The sequence below is a fragment of the Suhomyces tanzawaensis genome (genome assembly GCF_001661415.1).
Source record: "Suhomyces tanzawaensis NRRL Y-17324 unplaced genomic scaffold CANTAscaffold_7, whole genome shotgun sequence".
NCBI lineage: Eukaryota > Fungi > Ascomycota > Pichiomycetes > Serinales > Debaryomycetaceae > Suhomyces > Suhomyces tanzawaensis.
The window spans coordinates 524,337-537,314 of record NW_017963642.1 but is presented as its reverse complement, the minus strand read 5'-3'; the positions used below and the strand labels follow the sequence as shown (position 1 = coordinate 537,314).

The 12,978-nt window shown below is 42.5% G+C and overlaps 5 protein-coding genes across 5 annotated transcripts; 1 reads left to right on the top strand and 4 right to left on the bottom strand.

Annotated features, from left to right (window-relative positions):
* Positions 1-689: 689 nt before the first annotated feature.
* On the bottom strand, positions 690-1,238 carry CANTADRAFT_7892 (Arf family GTPase; the record flags this gene model as incomplete). Its single annotated transcript, XM_020211203.1, has 1 exon — positions 690-1,238. The coding sequence occupies one exon, from the start codon at positions 1,236-1,238 to the stop codon at positions 690-692; it is 549 nt and encodes a 182-aa protein (XP_020062544.1).
* Positions 1,239-1,740: 502 nt separating this feature from the next.
* Positions 1,741-3,585, top strand: CANTADRAFT_56582 (DNA cross-link repair protein PSO2; the record flags this gene model as incomplete). The annotated part of the gene is made up of 1 exon (XM_020210607.1): positions 1,741-3,585. One exon carries the CDS (start codon positions 1,741-1,743, stop codon positions 3,583-3,585), a length of 1,845 nt encoding a protein of 614 aa, XP_020062543.1.
* A 60-nt stretch (positions 3,586-3,645) lies between these two features.
* On the bottom strand, positions 3,646-4,938 carry MNN11 (alpha-1,6-mannosyltransferase; the record flags this gene model as incomplete). The annotated part of the gene is made up of 1 exon (XM_020210572.1): positions 3,646-4,938. The coding sequence occupies one exon, from the start codon at positions 4,936-4,938 to the stop codon at positions 3,646-3,648; it is 1,293 nt and encodes a 430-aa protein (XP_020062542.1).
* A 1,008-nt stretch (positions 4,939-5,946) lies between these two features.
* CANTADRAFT_23544 (uncharacterized protein) lies at positions 5,947-6,954 on the bottom strand (the record flags this gene model as incomplete). Its single annotated transcript, XM_020206974.1, has 1 exon — positions 5,947-6,954. One exon carries the CDS (start codon positions 6,952-6,954, stop codon positions 5,947-5,949), a length of 1,008 nt encoding a protein of 335 aa, XP_020062541.1.
* Positions 6,955-7,227: 273 nt separating this feature from the next.
* On the bottom strand, positions 7,228-12,894 carry GSC1 (1,3-beta-glucan synthase; the record flags this gene model as incomplete). Its single annotated transcript, XM_020210487.1, has 1 exon — positions 7,228-12,894. The coding sequence occupies one exon, from the start codon at positions 12,892-12,894 to the stop codon at positions 7,228-7,230; it is 5,667 nt and encodes a 1,888-aa protein (XP_020062540.1).
* Between the last annotated feature and the right edge of the window lie 84 nt (positions 12,895-12,978).

The window sequence follows — 12,978 nt, the reverse complement described above, 5'->3', positions numbered from 1 at the left end:
GGAAGCAGCCAGGTATATGTAAACAGTATAGCAGCTTCGACAAGGGCGATAGAGAAATTATCACGTGATTCGTCACGTGACATATATCTTGGTAGCTTCTCTATTCCACAATTGCTTCAGATGCACAGTGTGCTGATACTTGGATTTTATTGCCATTTCGTATTTCTTTGAGCGTAAATAATTTGCAAGTGATCAAGGGACTTCATTTGGCTCATATAGGAGCCAAACATATGAGTTGGTTCAGATGCATCTTATTGTACCTTTTGATTTAGAAATTTCTTGATTGAACCATTGGAAACGAATAGCTTCTTGGGACTACCCTGTGTAATGAGCCGTCGGTGTTATTCCACTTCCAATGGATTAAATTCCAGAAATGTCGATGAAAAGTATTTGTAGTCAAAGTAACATCCTTTTCCAGACCAAACCATGCAACTTCGATAGGACAGTTAATTATTGGATAACTGCTTCAATTAACACTTTCAGGGAGATCTGTCAGAACAGCCCATCTTCCTATCGTTTTCAGTTACATGATATCCATAACAAATGATCGAAGTCACCTTCAATCTGATTTAAATTCAACCATGGTTGGTTGATATGTGTTCTGGCACCCAAATAGACACTTCTAGGTGCTATTCTTTTCCGAGTATCCTCTATTACTTTCTGTAAGGTCTTCGCTAGTTCTTTGACCCTCAGTAGTCTCTCTGGACCACCCAGTCAAGCATCTCGTCCAACCCCTCGCCGGTGATGCCGCTGGCGAGTGCTACCGTCCACTTTTCCGGTTCTACCAAGTTGTCTAGATCCAACACCTCCACCACCCGCTGTTGGAGTGCCTCCAAATCGCCTTGCCACAAGTCGATCTTGTTAATCACCACCACGAGGTAGACCCCCACCAACCGATCCTCCAAGATAACCTTCTCGCGCAACTCAGTGTACGACTCGTGGAGCCTCTCCACACTCATACAATCCACAACCCACACCACTACGTTGGTCTTGTCAAAGTAGTTGCCCCAGAACCCTCGCAACGTGGTCTGGCCACCAATGTCCCAGATGTTGAGGGTGTAGCCTGCGTGGGTCATGGTGTTGATCTGAAAGCCCATGGTGGGCGAGATCGCCTGGGTGTCTTCGCCCAACATCTTCTTGACGATGGTGGTCTTGCCTGAGTTGTCTAGGCCCAACGTGAGCACACGGACCTCAGCGTCCTTAGCCTTCTGTTTGCGGATGATGCTCAATAGTCCCATCTTAGTTTTTGGCCAGTGCGCGACGTACGCTTGGTGCTTGTATCGAAGTTGTCTGTACGTGTAGGCGGTTCTCGTGATCGGACTGTTTGTTGCGATGCTGCGACTGTCTAGTATATCGCGTCTGGTTGATCTCACGGTGGCAAGCACTTTTACCGTTAGATATCGCCACCATCAGACGGCTGTGCCCTCCAGAGTATCTACGCATTCGACCCATCGACTTCAGCAACACCAGCAGCGCTGTCAGATCGTTTGAACGTTTGACTTTGACCGTTTGCCGTCCCAAGAGATGTGCACAATTGCTGCTAAACGCCAATGATCTCCCACCACAACCACGACAATGCCACGGCCACCACCACCCACAGACACCAAGCGACAGAGCTCGATCTTGGAGTTCACAAGGATCAGAGACGCTGCCACTCTTGAGCACGCCGGTGCTTCTGCCAACAACGTGATAGACCTCACTCACGATGTCATCGAGATCAAGGAGGAGACCCAGGAAATAATGGTCGAGTCCGTGCTGGGGATCGACTGTCCCGTGTGTGGGAGGGACCTCACCGTGTGGTCCATAGAGATCAGGACCCAGCATGTGGAGGCGTGCTTGACTCGCCCCCAGCCAGAGACAAAGAAGCGCAAGGTTGCAGCTGGAGCTCCCAAACTGGGAGCCAAGCCATTTTCCAACGAAAAGGACAAGTACATCAACTCGACTGTGATGAAGTCCGAGACCAAATCGGTCAAAGTAATAAAACCCCCCACCAATTTGGGGGTATCCAGGGCCAAAAAGCCCATTCCAACCGTGAAAATATTGAGTTTTCCTACCCAGAGCTTGTCCATGTACGACATTGCAGTTGACGCCTTCTGCTACTCTCCTCATGACACCATCTCTCAATACTTCTTGACCCATTTCCATTCAGACCACTATGGTGGAATTACCAAAAAATGGAGCTACGAGAGGGTTTTCAAGCAAGACACAGACTTCGAAAACGATGCAAAATATAAAAAAATCATATATTGTACCGTGATTACCGCAAGGCTACTTACGTTACGCTTTAGCGTGGACCCTAGATTTATAAAGGCCTTAGAATTGAACCAGAGGTATTGCATAAAGAGATTTGACACTTGTCCTGAACAAGCAACCATTATTGACAAAGAAGGCGCATATGAAAGTGTTGACAATCATCCTGGACTATACGTAACTCCTATAACCGCTAATCACTGTCCTGGGTCGGCAATCTTCCTTTTTGAATCGTTTGGAATAGATGGTACCATACGAAGAACATTACATTGTGGTGATTTCAGAGTGAATAAGGATATTCTTTGTCATCCAAGCTTACTACCATTTAGTGTCAATTCAAAGTCCGAAGATGCACTACTATTAGACAAAGTATACCTTGATACTACCTACATGTCACCTTCATATAATTTTCCCAAACAAGAATTAGTATGCCATACCATAGCAGATCTTTTTGAAGCATTAACTACCGAGGAACAAAGCGAGGACTCGTTGTTTTCTAAATGGTTTGGTATTCTCAAACAAAGTAGAATCACTGACTTCTTCTCGAATAGAATAGCTCGAAAGAAGAAAAAGTTCCTAATTTTAGTGGGAACATATCTCATCGGTAAAGAAAGATTGGCTATTTCTATTCTGAAGAGGCTAGGTTGTCCCATATACATCCTGAACATTAATAGCAGAAGTGATAAGTTGGAAATTTTACAAACTTATGATGACGAGTACTTGAATAAAACAATCGTCGATAATGACCTAGGATCCGAAGATAGCGAATGCGTGATTCATTTAGTTCCGATGAACATTGTGAATGCAGTTGGCGAACTTTCGAACTACTTTAATCATAACCGCTATTTTGAGGTTTTCGAGAGATGTGTGGGTTTGCGACCAACGGGTTGGACTTTTCTGGGGAGAGGGAACGAACAAGAGACAGAGCAGTCAACAATAGATGACAGTACTATTCAGTTTTCTCAGTTGCACAATATTTTAAAACATTGCCCCAAATATGATTACATGGAGGATATCTTGCCTCAGTCCCCGGTATTGAAAAAGGTCCCTAACAAAAAAGGCAGACCTGACGAATGCTTGTATCGTATTTATTCGGTCCCTTACAGTGAGCATTCTTCATATCGTGAATTAGCATACTTTACCATCTTTTTTAATATTGGCAAAGTTATTCCGACGGTAAACATTGGAAATGAATGGAGTATCAAGAAAATGGATGATATTATAAGGCGGTGGGAGATAGCTAGAGATATCAGGTTAAAAAGGATGTCCAAATTAGAGGAAGTGGATTTCCAATTAGTTGAAGCTTTTGATAAGCTTTCGCTTGATAACTTTTAAATCTACAACAACAGAACACGCACTTGTTTTAATCTATTATATATTATGAATGATTTGATGCTAACTTGATTTCTTGGTGTAAGTTTCCAAAAACTTCTCGCATTCGACACCAAGAACACAATCAGCCCATTGCACAACAAAATCGCCATCCTTGTAGTTATAAACCTCGGGCTTCTCCTGTTTAACAACACCTGCATGCTGACTTGCAATTGTCTTTGGTGGCACGATGGAGGCTTTGCTCAAAATGAATGGATGCCATTGCAAGATATGAGTAAGAGCCGAGTCTGGACCGAAAGGAAAGTTTGGATAAGTCAAATAAAGGTTGTCACACCAAAACTCCATAATAGATTTACCAACATGGTCATTTTTGATGATAAATGAGTGAGTTTCTATCTTGGACTCGGACTGGGTGAAAATCAATTTAACTGATTCTGCCTTGGTATTTTTGTAGGTCTTGATGGCTCCATCTGGAGGAATAATTGCTTGTTCCCTTTGCATGATAGGGTTCAAAGACTCTGCATTCAACATGTATTGTTGAATGTCGACATTGAGATCCATGACCAAGCCGTCTTGGTCAAAGTACCAGAACCACTTTGCATGAGGGAATGCAAACATGGCAGCACGCATACAGAACAATCTGACCCATTTGGACTTCTCCTTAGACTCCAAGTAACTGAGGGAGTTCAAGGCTGGCAAGAATTCCTGGTACCATCTGACATAAACACCGTACGAGTGTTCGTGGGCATAATCCACTCTGTTCTGGACGATTTTGGTTAGAGCCAGCTGAGAGTACTTCTCGAAGTCCACTGCGGTGACTATGATGACTTCAGGGTAGTTACGGTTGTTTTTTGGTCTGAACACCACCTTATCTTGGTTCTTGAACGAGTTTTTGGCCAACAACAATTCCGATCTCTTGTTTTCGTCGTCTTCCTTCTCCTTTTGAAGTACTGGGTCGGGATCGTCCAAAGTGTTCAATGAACGAATCAAGTTCTTTTCAATCTCAGGGAAGTTGGCGTCTCTGACCTTGAATTCCTTGATCAACTTGTGCACAGTCAACTCTTTCAAGAGCTGGGTGTCTTCGATCCGGGGGAAAATGTAGGGGCTGGAATGCTCGATGACACGGTTACTGGTGAAGGGGTGTCCAGCAGGGTACTGTGGTGGATGGTGGCTTCTGAAGAGACCCCCAAGGAGACTGAATGGATTGAAGAAGAACCAGAGCAATATCACTCCGATGATTGTGTAGGTGATGTTTTGCTTCTGTTGGATCCGGTTGAAGGTAGCAGGGAGAGGAAGAAACCCTTTGCCCTTGCCATACCTTGGCCGGAAGTTGTTCCCCGAGTTACTTGAAAACATGGCTCCTAGCTGGTGAATAGGCTATCGAGAGTTTTGATGAAACGGGTGGGATTTTGTGTTTTTTGGACGCGGCACGGCAGACTTTTGGGTGGTAGAAACCAGAAACAAAAACTGGTGGACGGCTGGCCGCAGGACGGGATGGTTTTAGAAGAGAGTCGGGGCGGATTGGTGGATGTCTACGCTAGGATTTGTGTTTAGCCAGTTGGTGCCTACAAAGGTGCAAATCAAAGCAACAACCACACTGCCAGATCGGGATCAGGTAGTGTGTGATTGAGTATACGCGGTGGTGCCCACACCACCGGCAATTGATTGGTATTTACTCATATAGAACCATCTTTAGGTAGTATCAACGGAGTTGATTGAGTCTTTGTTATCATTTCTGAGTAATTGTTAAAATTACTCATTTAAAATCTGAGATGGGACTCTTCTCCAATTGCGATCGAACCACAATAGAAAAGGTTCTACAGTTGAATAGAATTGACTGGGGGCCAAAGTCTCTACTACTGCCTACTTTCCCATGGCAGAGGTAATATGAGTAGAACCCCAGTTTACAGCTGTGCTTAAAATCTATCCATAACTCTATCCTACTTCGTTATATGTATTAAAAAATCCTCCTAGGTTTACTCTGCTTTCGATGCTCCGCTGAAACCATAATATGTTGATAGCATTATGCCTATAACTAAATAACCCGAAACTATATTTATTAACACGCAATCCTTACAGTAACAATGTTAACTACAATATTTATTTAATCCCCAAGGTAATAACATACTACTACTATTCGGCAATGGGCAAAGTTGACATATTACGTAAGTGAGGGTAGTATTTATGAGGGTTCAAGGGTTACAGACTCATTAATATCCATCGACTACAACCTGTCCCTACATGTCAGAACTCGAACCTATTCCTACTATCATAGGGCGTATGTATTTGTGGGTCGTGCTAGCCATCACCGTGCTCAACCAAAAATTATATAATTGTAATTGATGTTTATCCATAATTACCCCATCATTTCTTGGACTCTTTACTGATTCTTTCCTCTATCACCTGCAAGGCAACCTGTCTTCTTCTCTCGGCAACAGAATTGGCCACACTCTTCAGCACTTGGTTGGTCTGTTCTTGTCTCTTTCTAACTCTCATGTTGCCCTGCTCGATCAACTCATCGTTGAATGGAGTCACCGCTCCCAAAAATACACCCAACTCGTAGATCTTATCAAATACGTAACCCAAGTATGGCTTGGTGATACTGGGGAAAAACTCCACCAATTGGAAGGTGTCAGAGGCATCGCCAGTGATTACACTTCCGGAGCTGGCCGACGCCGAGCCTTCTTCAATGCCATCAAGGGTGGTGATAGGCAACAATGGATCAATGGTGAATGTCTGGTAAAATCTCAAGTACAAGAACGACACCACGAAACTGCCAATGGAAGGTAAGAAGGGATATAAGGTGCCCATAATCAACGAGATAGCCAACACCACCAAGAGCAAGATGAATGGGAACTGCTTGACCCGGAAATTAACCATGCCGTTGAATAATAAGATGTTGTGCTCAGGAATCAATTGCTTCAACACCACCAAGAACCCGAAGTAGTATGAAATTCCCCCACCCAAGGGCTTGTCCATACCCTCCACATCCTCACGGAAAATGTTGCACAAGATTGTCACCAACACTGTCCACAAGTTTGTAATTGACCCAATTAGTATCACGAACTTGATCACCTCTTTGTAGCCCCAAAATTTCTCCACATATTTTGTCGAGGTGTATAACACCAAAGTGGACAAAATGAAAGGGAACACAGAAATCTCGGCAAAGATAGCTGTGACTAACACCCATGGATGGAAAAGAGTATATCTGGGTATCAATTGGACGAATGGAACAAGGATATCATGGAATGTGAGGGTGTCATCGACCACAAATCGATAGATATTGACCTTGAGTATGAATATGATGGTGGTGAATGCGAAGAGGGCACAAAGGAGCACCTTTGACGATCTAGGGAGGGCCTTCAACGCCATGGTAGTTAGTTGGAGTAAAATTGAAGACAAGTGAGGTGTTTATGGGCGATGGAAAGACTGGGAACGTGATGCGAAACACGTGATGCTTAACCCAGGTCACCACATCCACGCTAACTGCCCAGTTTTTCGTTATTATTATTTAGGACATGGGGTAATATCCCTAGTTGTACACGCGAAGCCTACTGTAGTTATATCAAAAGGGCAATTTGCTTAATATACAAAAACAATAAAAGAATAGAACAATAATATACGTATATACACACTTGACCCACCCTAGAAGTCTTTAGTGGTGTAGGCTTTTGTATGATGGGATCTTGCGGATTGATAAACCCAAGTGTAACCCTTTGGTCTGTTGGTACCAGTATCGTTGTTCTTTGCGTGTCTTGGTTGGAATAATCCCTTCATAATACCACTCATGTCGGCAAAAATGTCTTCAGGAACATGAGCAGCAGCGATAGCTGGAGCAGCAATAATAATGACGAACAAGACCAAGATAAGGAAGTAAAGAGTACAGTACTTTCTCACCATTCTCTTTCTCAATCTGGCTTGCTTCAATGAGTAAATTGGTGGTCTAATCAATCTAGAAGGCTTCAACCAGAACAACATGGTGGAGTGCCATCTGTCGACCAATGGAATGAACAAGATTGGTAATTGACAGAACAAGATGATGTGAGCTAAGACGAAATCACCAGCAAATTCAGACATTTCAATAATCTTTGCACAGAATTCACGAGCTGGCTGAGTGAAAGCCATGTAACCCATACCAGTACCGTACCACTTACCAGTCCAGAAAGCAGTGTTGGCCTTGTCATGCTTAAATTCCCTAGTCAAGAAACACAAGGTTAAGAACTTGAACAACAATCTTTGGATGTACACCATAGTAGCAAGACCCAACATCATTCTAGCAAAAACGAAACCTTCCATAACCCACATAACAATGAAGAAAATCAAGTGAATAACAACAGCGATACCGTGGGCAACACCTGCAATCACAGCACCAGTCTTCTTACAGCACAAGCCTAACATTGGACCAGCACAACAAGCTAAACCAAGACATCCACCAAGAACACCAATGTCAATAACAACTGGGGCCAAAGCACAAATGACAACTCTTAAAGTAGAGTTCACTTCGATAACATCCGTACTTCCATCAATTTCGTAACTGTAAGTAGTAACACCGGTTTGGGCGTTAATGAAAGTGTAAGCGACAAAAAGACCAGCAGTGTAGATAAGAGTTGGGAAGAAGTCGGCGAATAAGACGTTGGATCTGTGAGCTCTGGTAGCATCACCGGAAGCCTTTTCGGATTCATCGTTAATCAACTTACGCTTGAAACCAGTAACACGAGATCTAGAAAGTCTGACGTAACCGATCCAAGAGTTTCTGTGCCACTTGGTGTTACCTCTAGATAACCATCTGATGAAATCACGGTAGTCAATGAAGAAATCTTCCCAAGCGAATTGATGTGGGTTGAACATGAATGGAGAGAACATCAATGATGACAAGGATGCCCAGAACCATAACAATGGTGCTTGCCAGTGAGAAACGGTACCGAAAAGCAAAATCATCATTAATCTTGCACCCATGTAAATGGAAGATTCGGCGAAACGAGTGTACAAAAGAGTGAACTGGTTTCTAGAAGTAGCAAAACTTCTACCGGTAGAAATATATCTGGCACCACCAACAGTCAAATCAGTGAAGACGGATGAGGAATAGATTTGAGCAACGAAAACTTCGAACATTGGGGACAATGAAACAAAGTGACGGGTGAATCTTTGGAAAGCCTTCCAAATACCTCTTTCAATCAATTCTTGCACAACTAACGGAATGAAAGAAATGAAGAAAACAATGAAAATAGACAAAGTATAACGTCTAACCCAGTCAACAGCTGGAGCGAAATTGTAACAACCAAATGGATACAAAACATCAGTGATTGGAATGTTCTTGTTGTAAGAACACATAACAGATTCGTGAGCCAAAGAGTTCAAGTTAGCCAAAACCAAGATGAAAACTTGCAAGGACAATTGAATGAAAATATTGTTAATATGGAAACCTGGGTGACCATAGTAGAAAGACAAGAAACGGTCAATTGGCAATTGAGTAGACAAGTAGTAGTATTCTCTGGACAACATCTGTTCACCCATACCTGCACCAATCTTAGTTGTGAAATTCAAAATGGAACCGAAACCTAAATCTCTACCCTTACCACATTGGTAGTATTCACAATGCTTGATTTTACCACCTCTTAACATAGCAGTCATACCAGCGTAAATATCTTCGTTCAAATGTAAACCCTTTTGGGCCTTAGAAACACCACCTCTTGTCAACATGAAAGTAGCATTCAAGAAATCCGGGTGACCATAATGCAATTTACCACCGATTTGAGCCAAAGTTCTAGCGAACAAAGTACCGAAAGTCTGTTCCTTACCAGCAGCAACGTCACCCAAAACACCAGAGTTTTCAGAGAAAATGTATTCTCTAGCACCCAAAATGGCAACAGGGTACTTTTGTTCAGAAGCATCTTGAGACTTCATAGTAGGAGCATATGGGTTAACATGTTCAACGTTTAATTCTTCGAATTCAGCCAAAACGGATCTAATCTTCAAACATTCTTCCAAATAGTTATCTTGGTTAGCATCAATTAATTGAATGTATTCACCTCTGTGGAAAATAATAGCATGGTTTTGGTTATCAGACTTACCATCACCCAAAATTGGGTTACCAGATAATTGAACTCTAAACTTTGGACGACGTCTACCATTTTCTAATACTTCACAATGACCATCAATCAAAGCAGAGTAAACTCTTGGTTCTTCGTCTTCAGTCAAAGCTGGTTCTTCATCTAAGTAAGCAATTTGTAAGTCTGGGTAAGCACGTAACAAAAATTCAGCATTTTCCATTTCATCGTCTCTGAACTTGGACAATCTTTGCATAGAAACCAAGAATCTGAACTTTCTTCTGGCCATCTTCTCCAAAGCTAATTCCAAGCCTTCTGGATCACCCCCGAAGTATTGGACCAACTCTGGGTTTTCAACTCTGTATAATAATTTGATGGCTCTAGCATAGTTCATGAAACCGGAAACAGTTCTGTACAAGGTTTGAGCTCTCAACGAAGCCCAAATTCTAGTTCTTAAGGTGTATTCAGGAGCAGCAGATTTGAAACCAATACAGTAGAATGGCAAATCATCAATCTTGGACTTCAAGGCATCTTCGGACAACTTCTCGGCATCCTCACCTTCTTCGTAAGCAGCGGTTTCCTCTGCCAAGATCTTGGTGTCCTTAACAAAACATTCCCATTCGACTGGGTGCAATTGCTTCAAGTATTCCAACAAGGTAACTCTTGTGAACTGGTTGTCTTCTCTGATAATTTCTCTCAAAGACAACAAAATCTTTTCAGAGTAATGAGGAGTGAAAACAGTGAAAGTAGGCATGTTGTCAACAGGCAAAGGTTCCAATATTGGAGTAGCCAAAGATTGGGCAAAGAAAGAAATTCTTCTTTCAGCCTCTGAGTTTCTTGGGAAGAACTCCGTCTCGAAATTGTTATCATCTTGAGAAACGAAGAAAGTTGGAGCTCTCAAAGTTCTCTTACCTTCAATTTCTGAAGGAACTTGATGGTATAACAACTTTTGAACGTGGTCAATGGCTAATAAATGTTCTCTGTACATGGAAATGACGATAGCATTCCAAATTTGAGAGATCAAAACCTTTGGTTTGTACTTGATTTCCATCTCAGTGGTAGCCAAGATCTTGGAATAGATTCTCTTTGGTAATCTGGTGAAAATGTTTCTCCATGGAGTCAAAATAGAAATACCCAAATAGAAGGAACGACCAATGGAGAAGATACAGTTACAGATAATGTACCACATGTAAGTATCCAAGAAGAACAACAACAAATCGACAGTGTACATCAAACCTAAGACAATCTTGGCTTGGTTACGACATAACACGTCACCGAACCAAACTTCACCAGTACATCTCATGGTAGTGGTTGACAAAATTCTGATTGGATCTCTGATAGAAAGAATCAAGAAGAAATAAGATTCAGTCAACTTAGCCAAGAAAACAATGGTCCACAATAAGTAAGATAACCACATGTCCAAGCCTCTTAACTTGATAAAGTTAGCGGTAAAAGTTTGTTGAGCCAAGTACTTTCTAGATCTGTTGTTCAAGTAGGAAGTAAATAAACCACCCAAAGGCATAACAGAAAAGAAAACAACAGTGGCAACAGCAATAAAGAAACCAACAATGGAAATAATATGCGCTGACTTAGAGATAGCAGCTAATCCAGCCCAGTAGAAGGTATAGACAACGGGAACCAAGTTCAATAAGAAGACACCAATCAAGAATAACAAACGACGACTCAAATGTTGAGCACCGGCCCATTCTCTTGGAACGAACATCCATTCAAAAAGAGTAGCCAAAATTTGAATAAAGGAAGCAATAACACCACCAATGGCAGCAGCAGCCCATCTAGAAGATGCAGTAGGCTGCTGGTTGATGGTTTGTTGGTAATGTAAAGTATAAAGGGTTGGGGAGTTGTAGGCACAGTACATCCAGTAAAAGGAGCCATGGATAATCCAAATTCTGTTGAAGTTGGTGATAAAATGCAACCAAGTTCTGATTTCCTTATAGGTCTTGAAGAAGACATTTTGCCATTCGACTTCACCCAATCTAAGGAAACGTTCTTCTTGAGGAATATCGACCAATCTAGTACCATCGTTAAAGATAATTCTAGAAATACCTTCTGGGTACCAGAACAATTGGTTAACATCATCGTAACCAATAACCTTGTTGTGATCCTTTTCACGCTTGACGAATCTGCCATCGTAAATCTCATAGACCTGAGATCTCAAGAATCTATAAAGTGGAGTAACAACACGGTTCAAGTAATCACCCTCTGGAACTGGCTCTTGTCTTTGTTGACATTGAGGAGACAACAAGTAGTCAAAAGCGGCCTTGTAGATGTAACACAAACATTCTGGAGTGAATCTGACTTGGTTGGATTCACCCCATAACAAGAGGTAAAGAGTGATGTCTCTAACTCTTTCTTCAGGAGTAAGAGAGTTCATCTTCGCCTTCCATCTGACTTCAGCAGCTTCGAGGGAGTAATCACCTTCTAATTCGTTCGCCAAAGCGTCAATGTCTTGACCGTGTTCTTCAACAGCAGCTCTAGCCTTCTTAGACTTCTTCGAAGCCTTTCTAGCCTTTCTACCGATCTTACCCAAGTTCATGTTGGCGAAACCAAGGGAGTCGTCCAAATCTTGTTGGGAAGCAAAGTACCATTTCTTGTAGTTAGCATTGTCACCACCGATGTAATCAGCGTGCAAACTCAAAAGAGCTTGTGCTGGAGACATACGGGAGGCTCTGGAATCCAAGAGGGTCATGAAGTAGTCGAACATGTTTCTCATGGAATCTCTCTGGAAACCGAACTTGTTTGTCAAATCAATGAAAATGTCTTCAATGTGTTCAACCTTGATTGGGGCTTGAGGATCAGCAGACCAAGCAGGGTAAGGCAAGTTAGAAGACATTTGAAATTGAGTAGGATCGTACTGGCCCTGAGCACCATAGATAGGAGTCGAGGCACCAGAAGAACGAGGATCACCACCGTAACTCATTTGGGATGGAGTGTATTGAGTACCGTATTGATCGTAACCAGGGGTGCCAGGGGTCTGACCACCGTAGCTGAAATCCGAGAATGCTTCTGGATCAGCATTGTAGCCAGCGCCTTGTTGTTGAGGCTGAGCATGAGCACCATAAGCAGCACCATTGGGATCTTGGTATCCGTCCATATCATAAGGTTGTTGATGATATTGGACATTTGGATCATAGAAGTCCTGATGGGGCTGTTGTTCATCGTAGGGTTGTTGGTAATAGCCATCCGCAGGCGGAGCCCCACCCTGATGGTTGGGGTCGTAGTAGTGACTATTATCGTTGTACGACATCTAGCACGTTAGTAACGAATGTAGACAGTGAAAGAAGTGGTGGATAAGGTTGAAATCCTCCAGTCAAAAAAAAGCGAGAAAAGT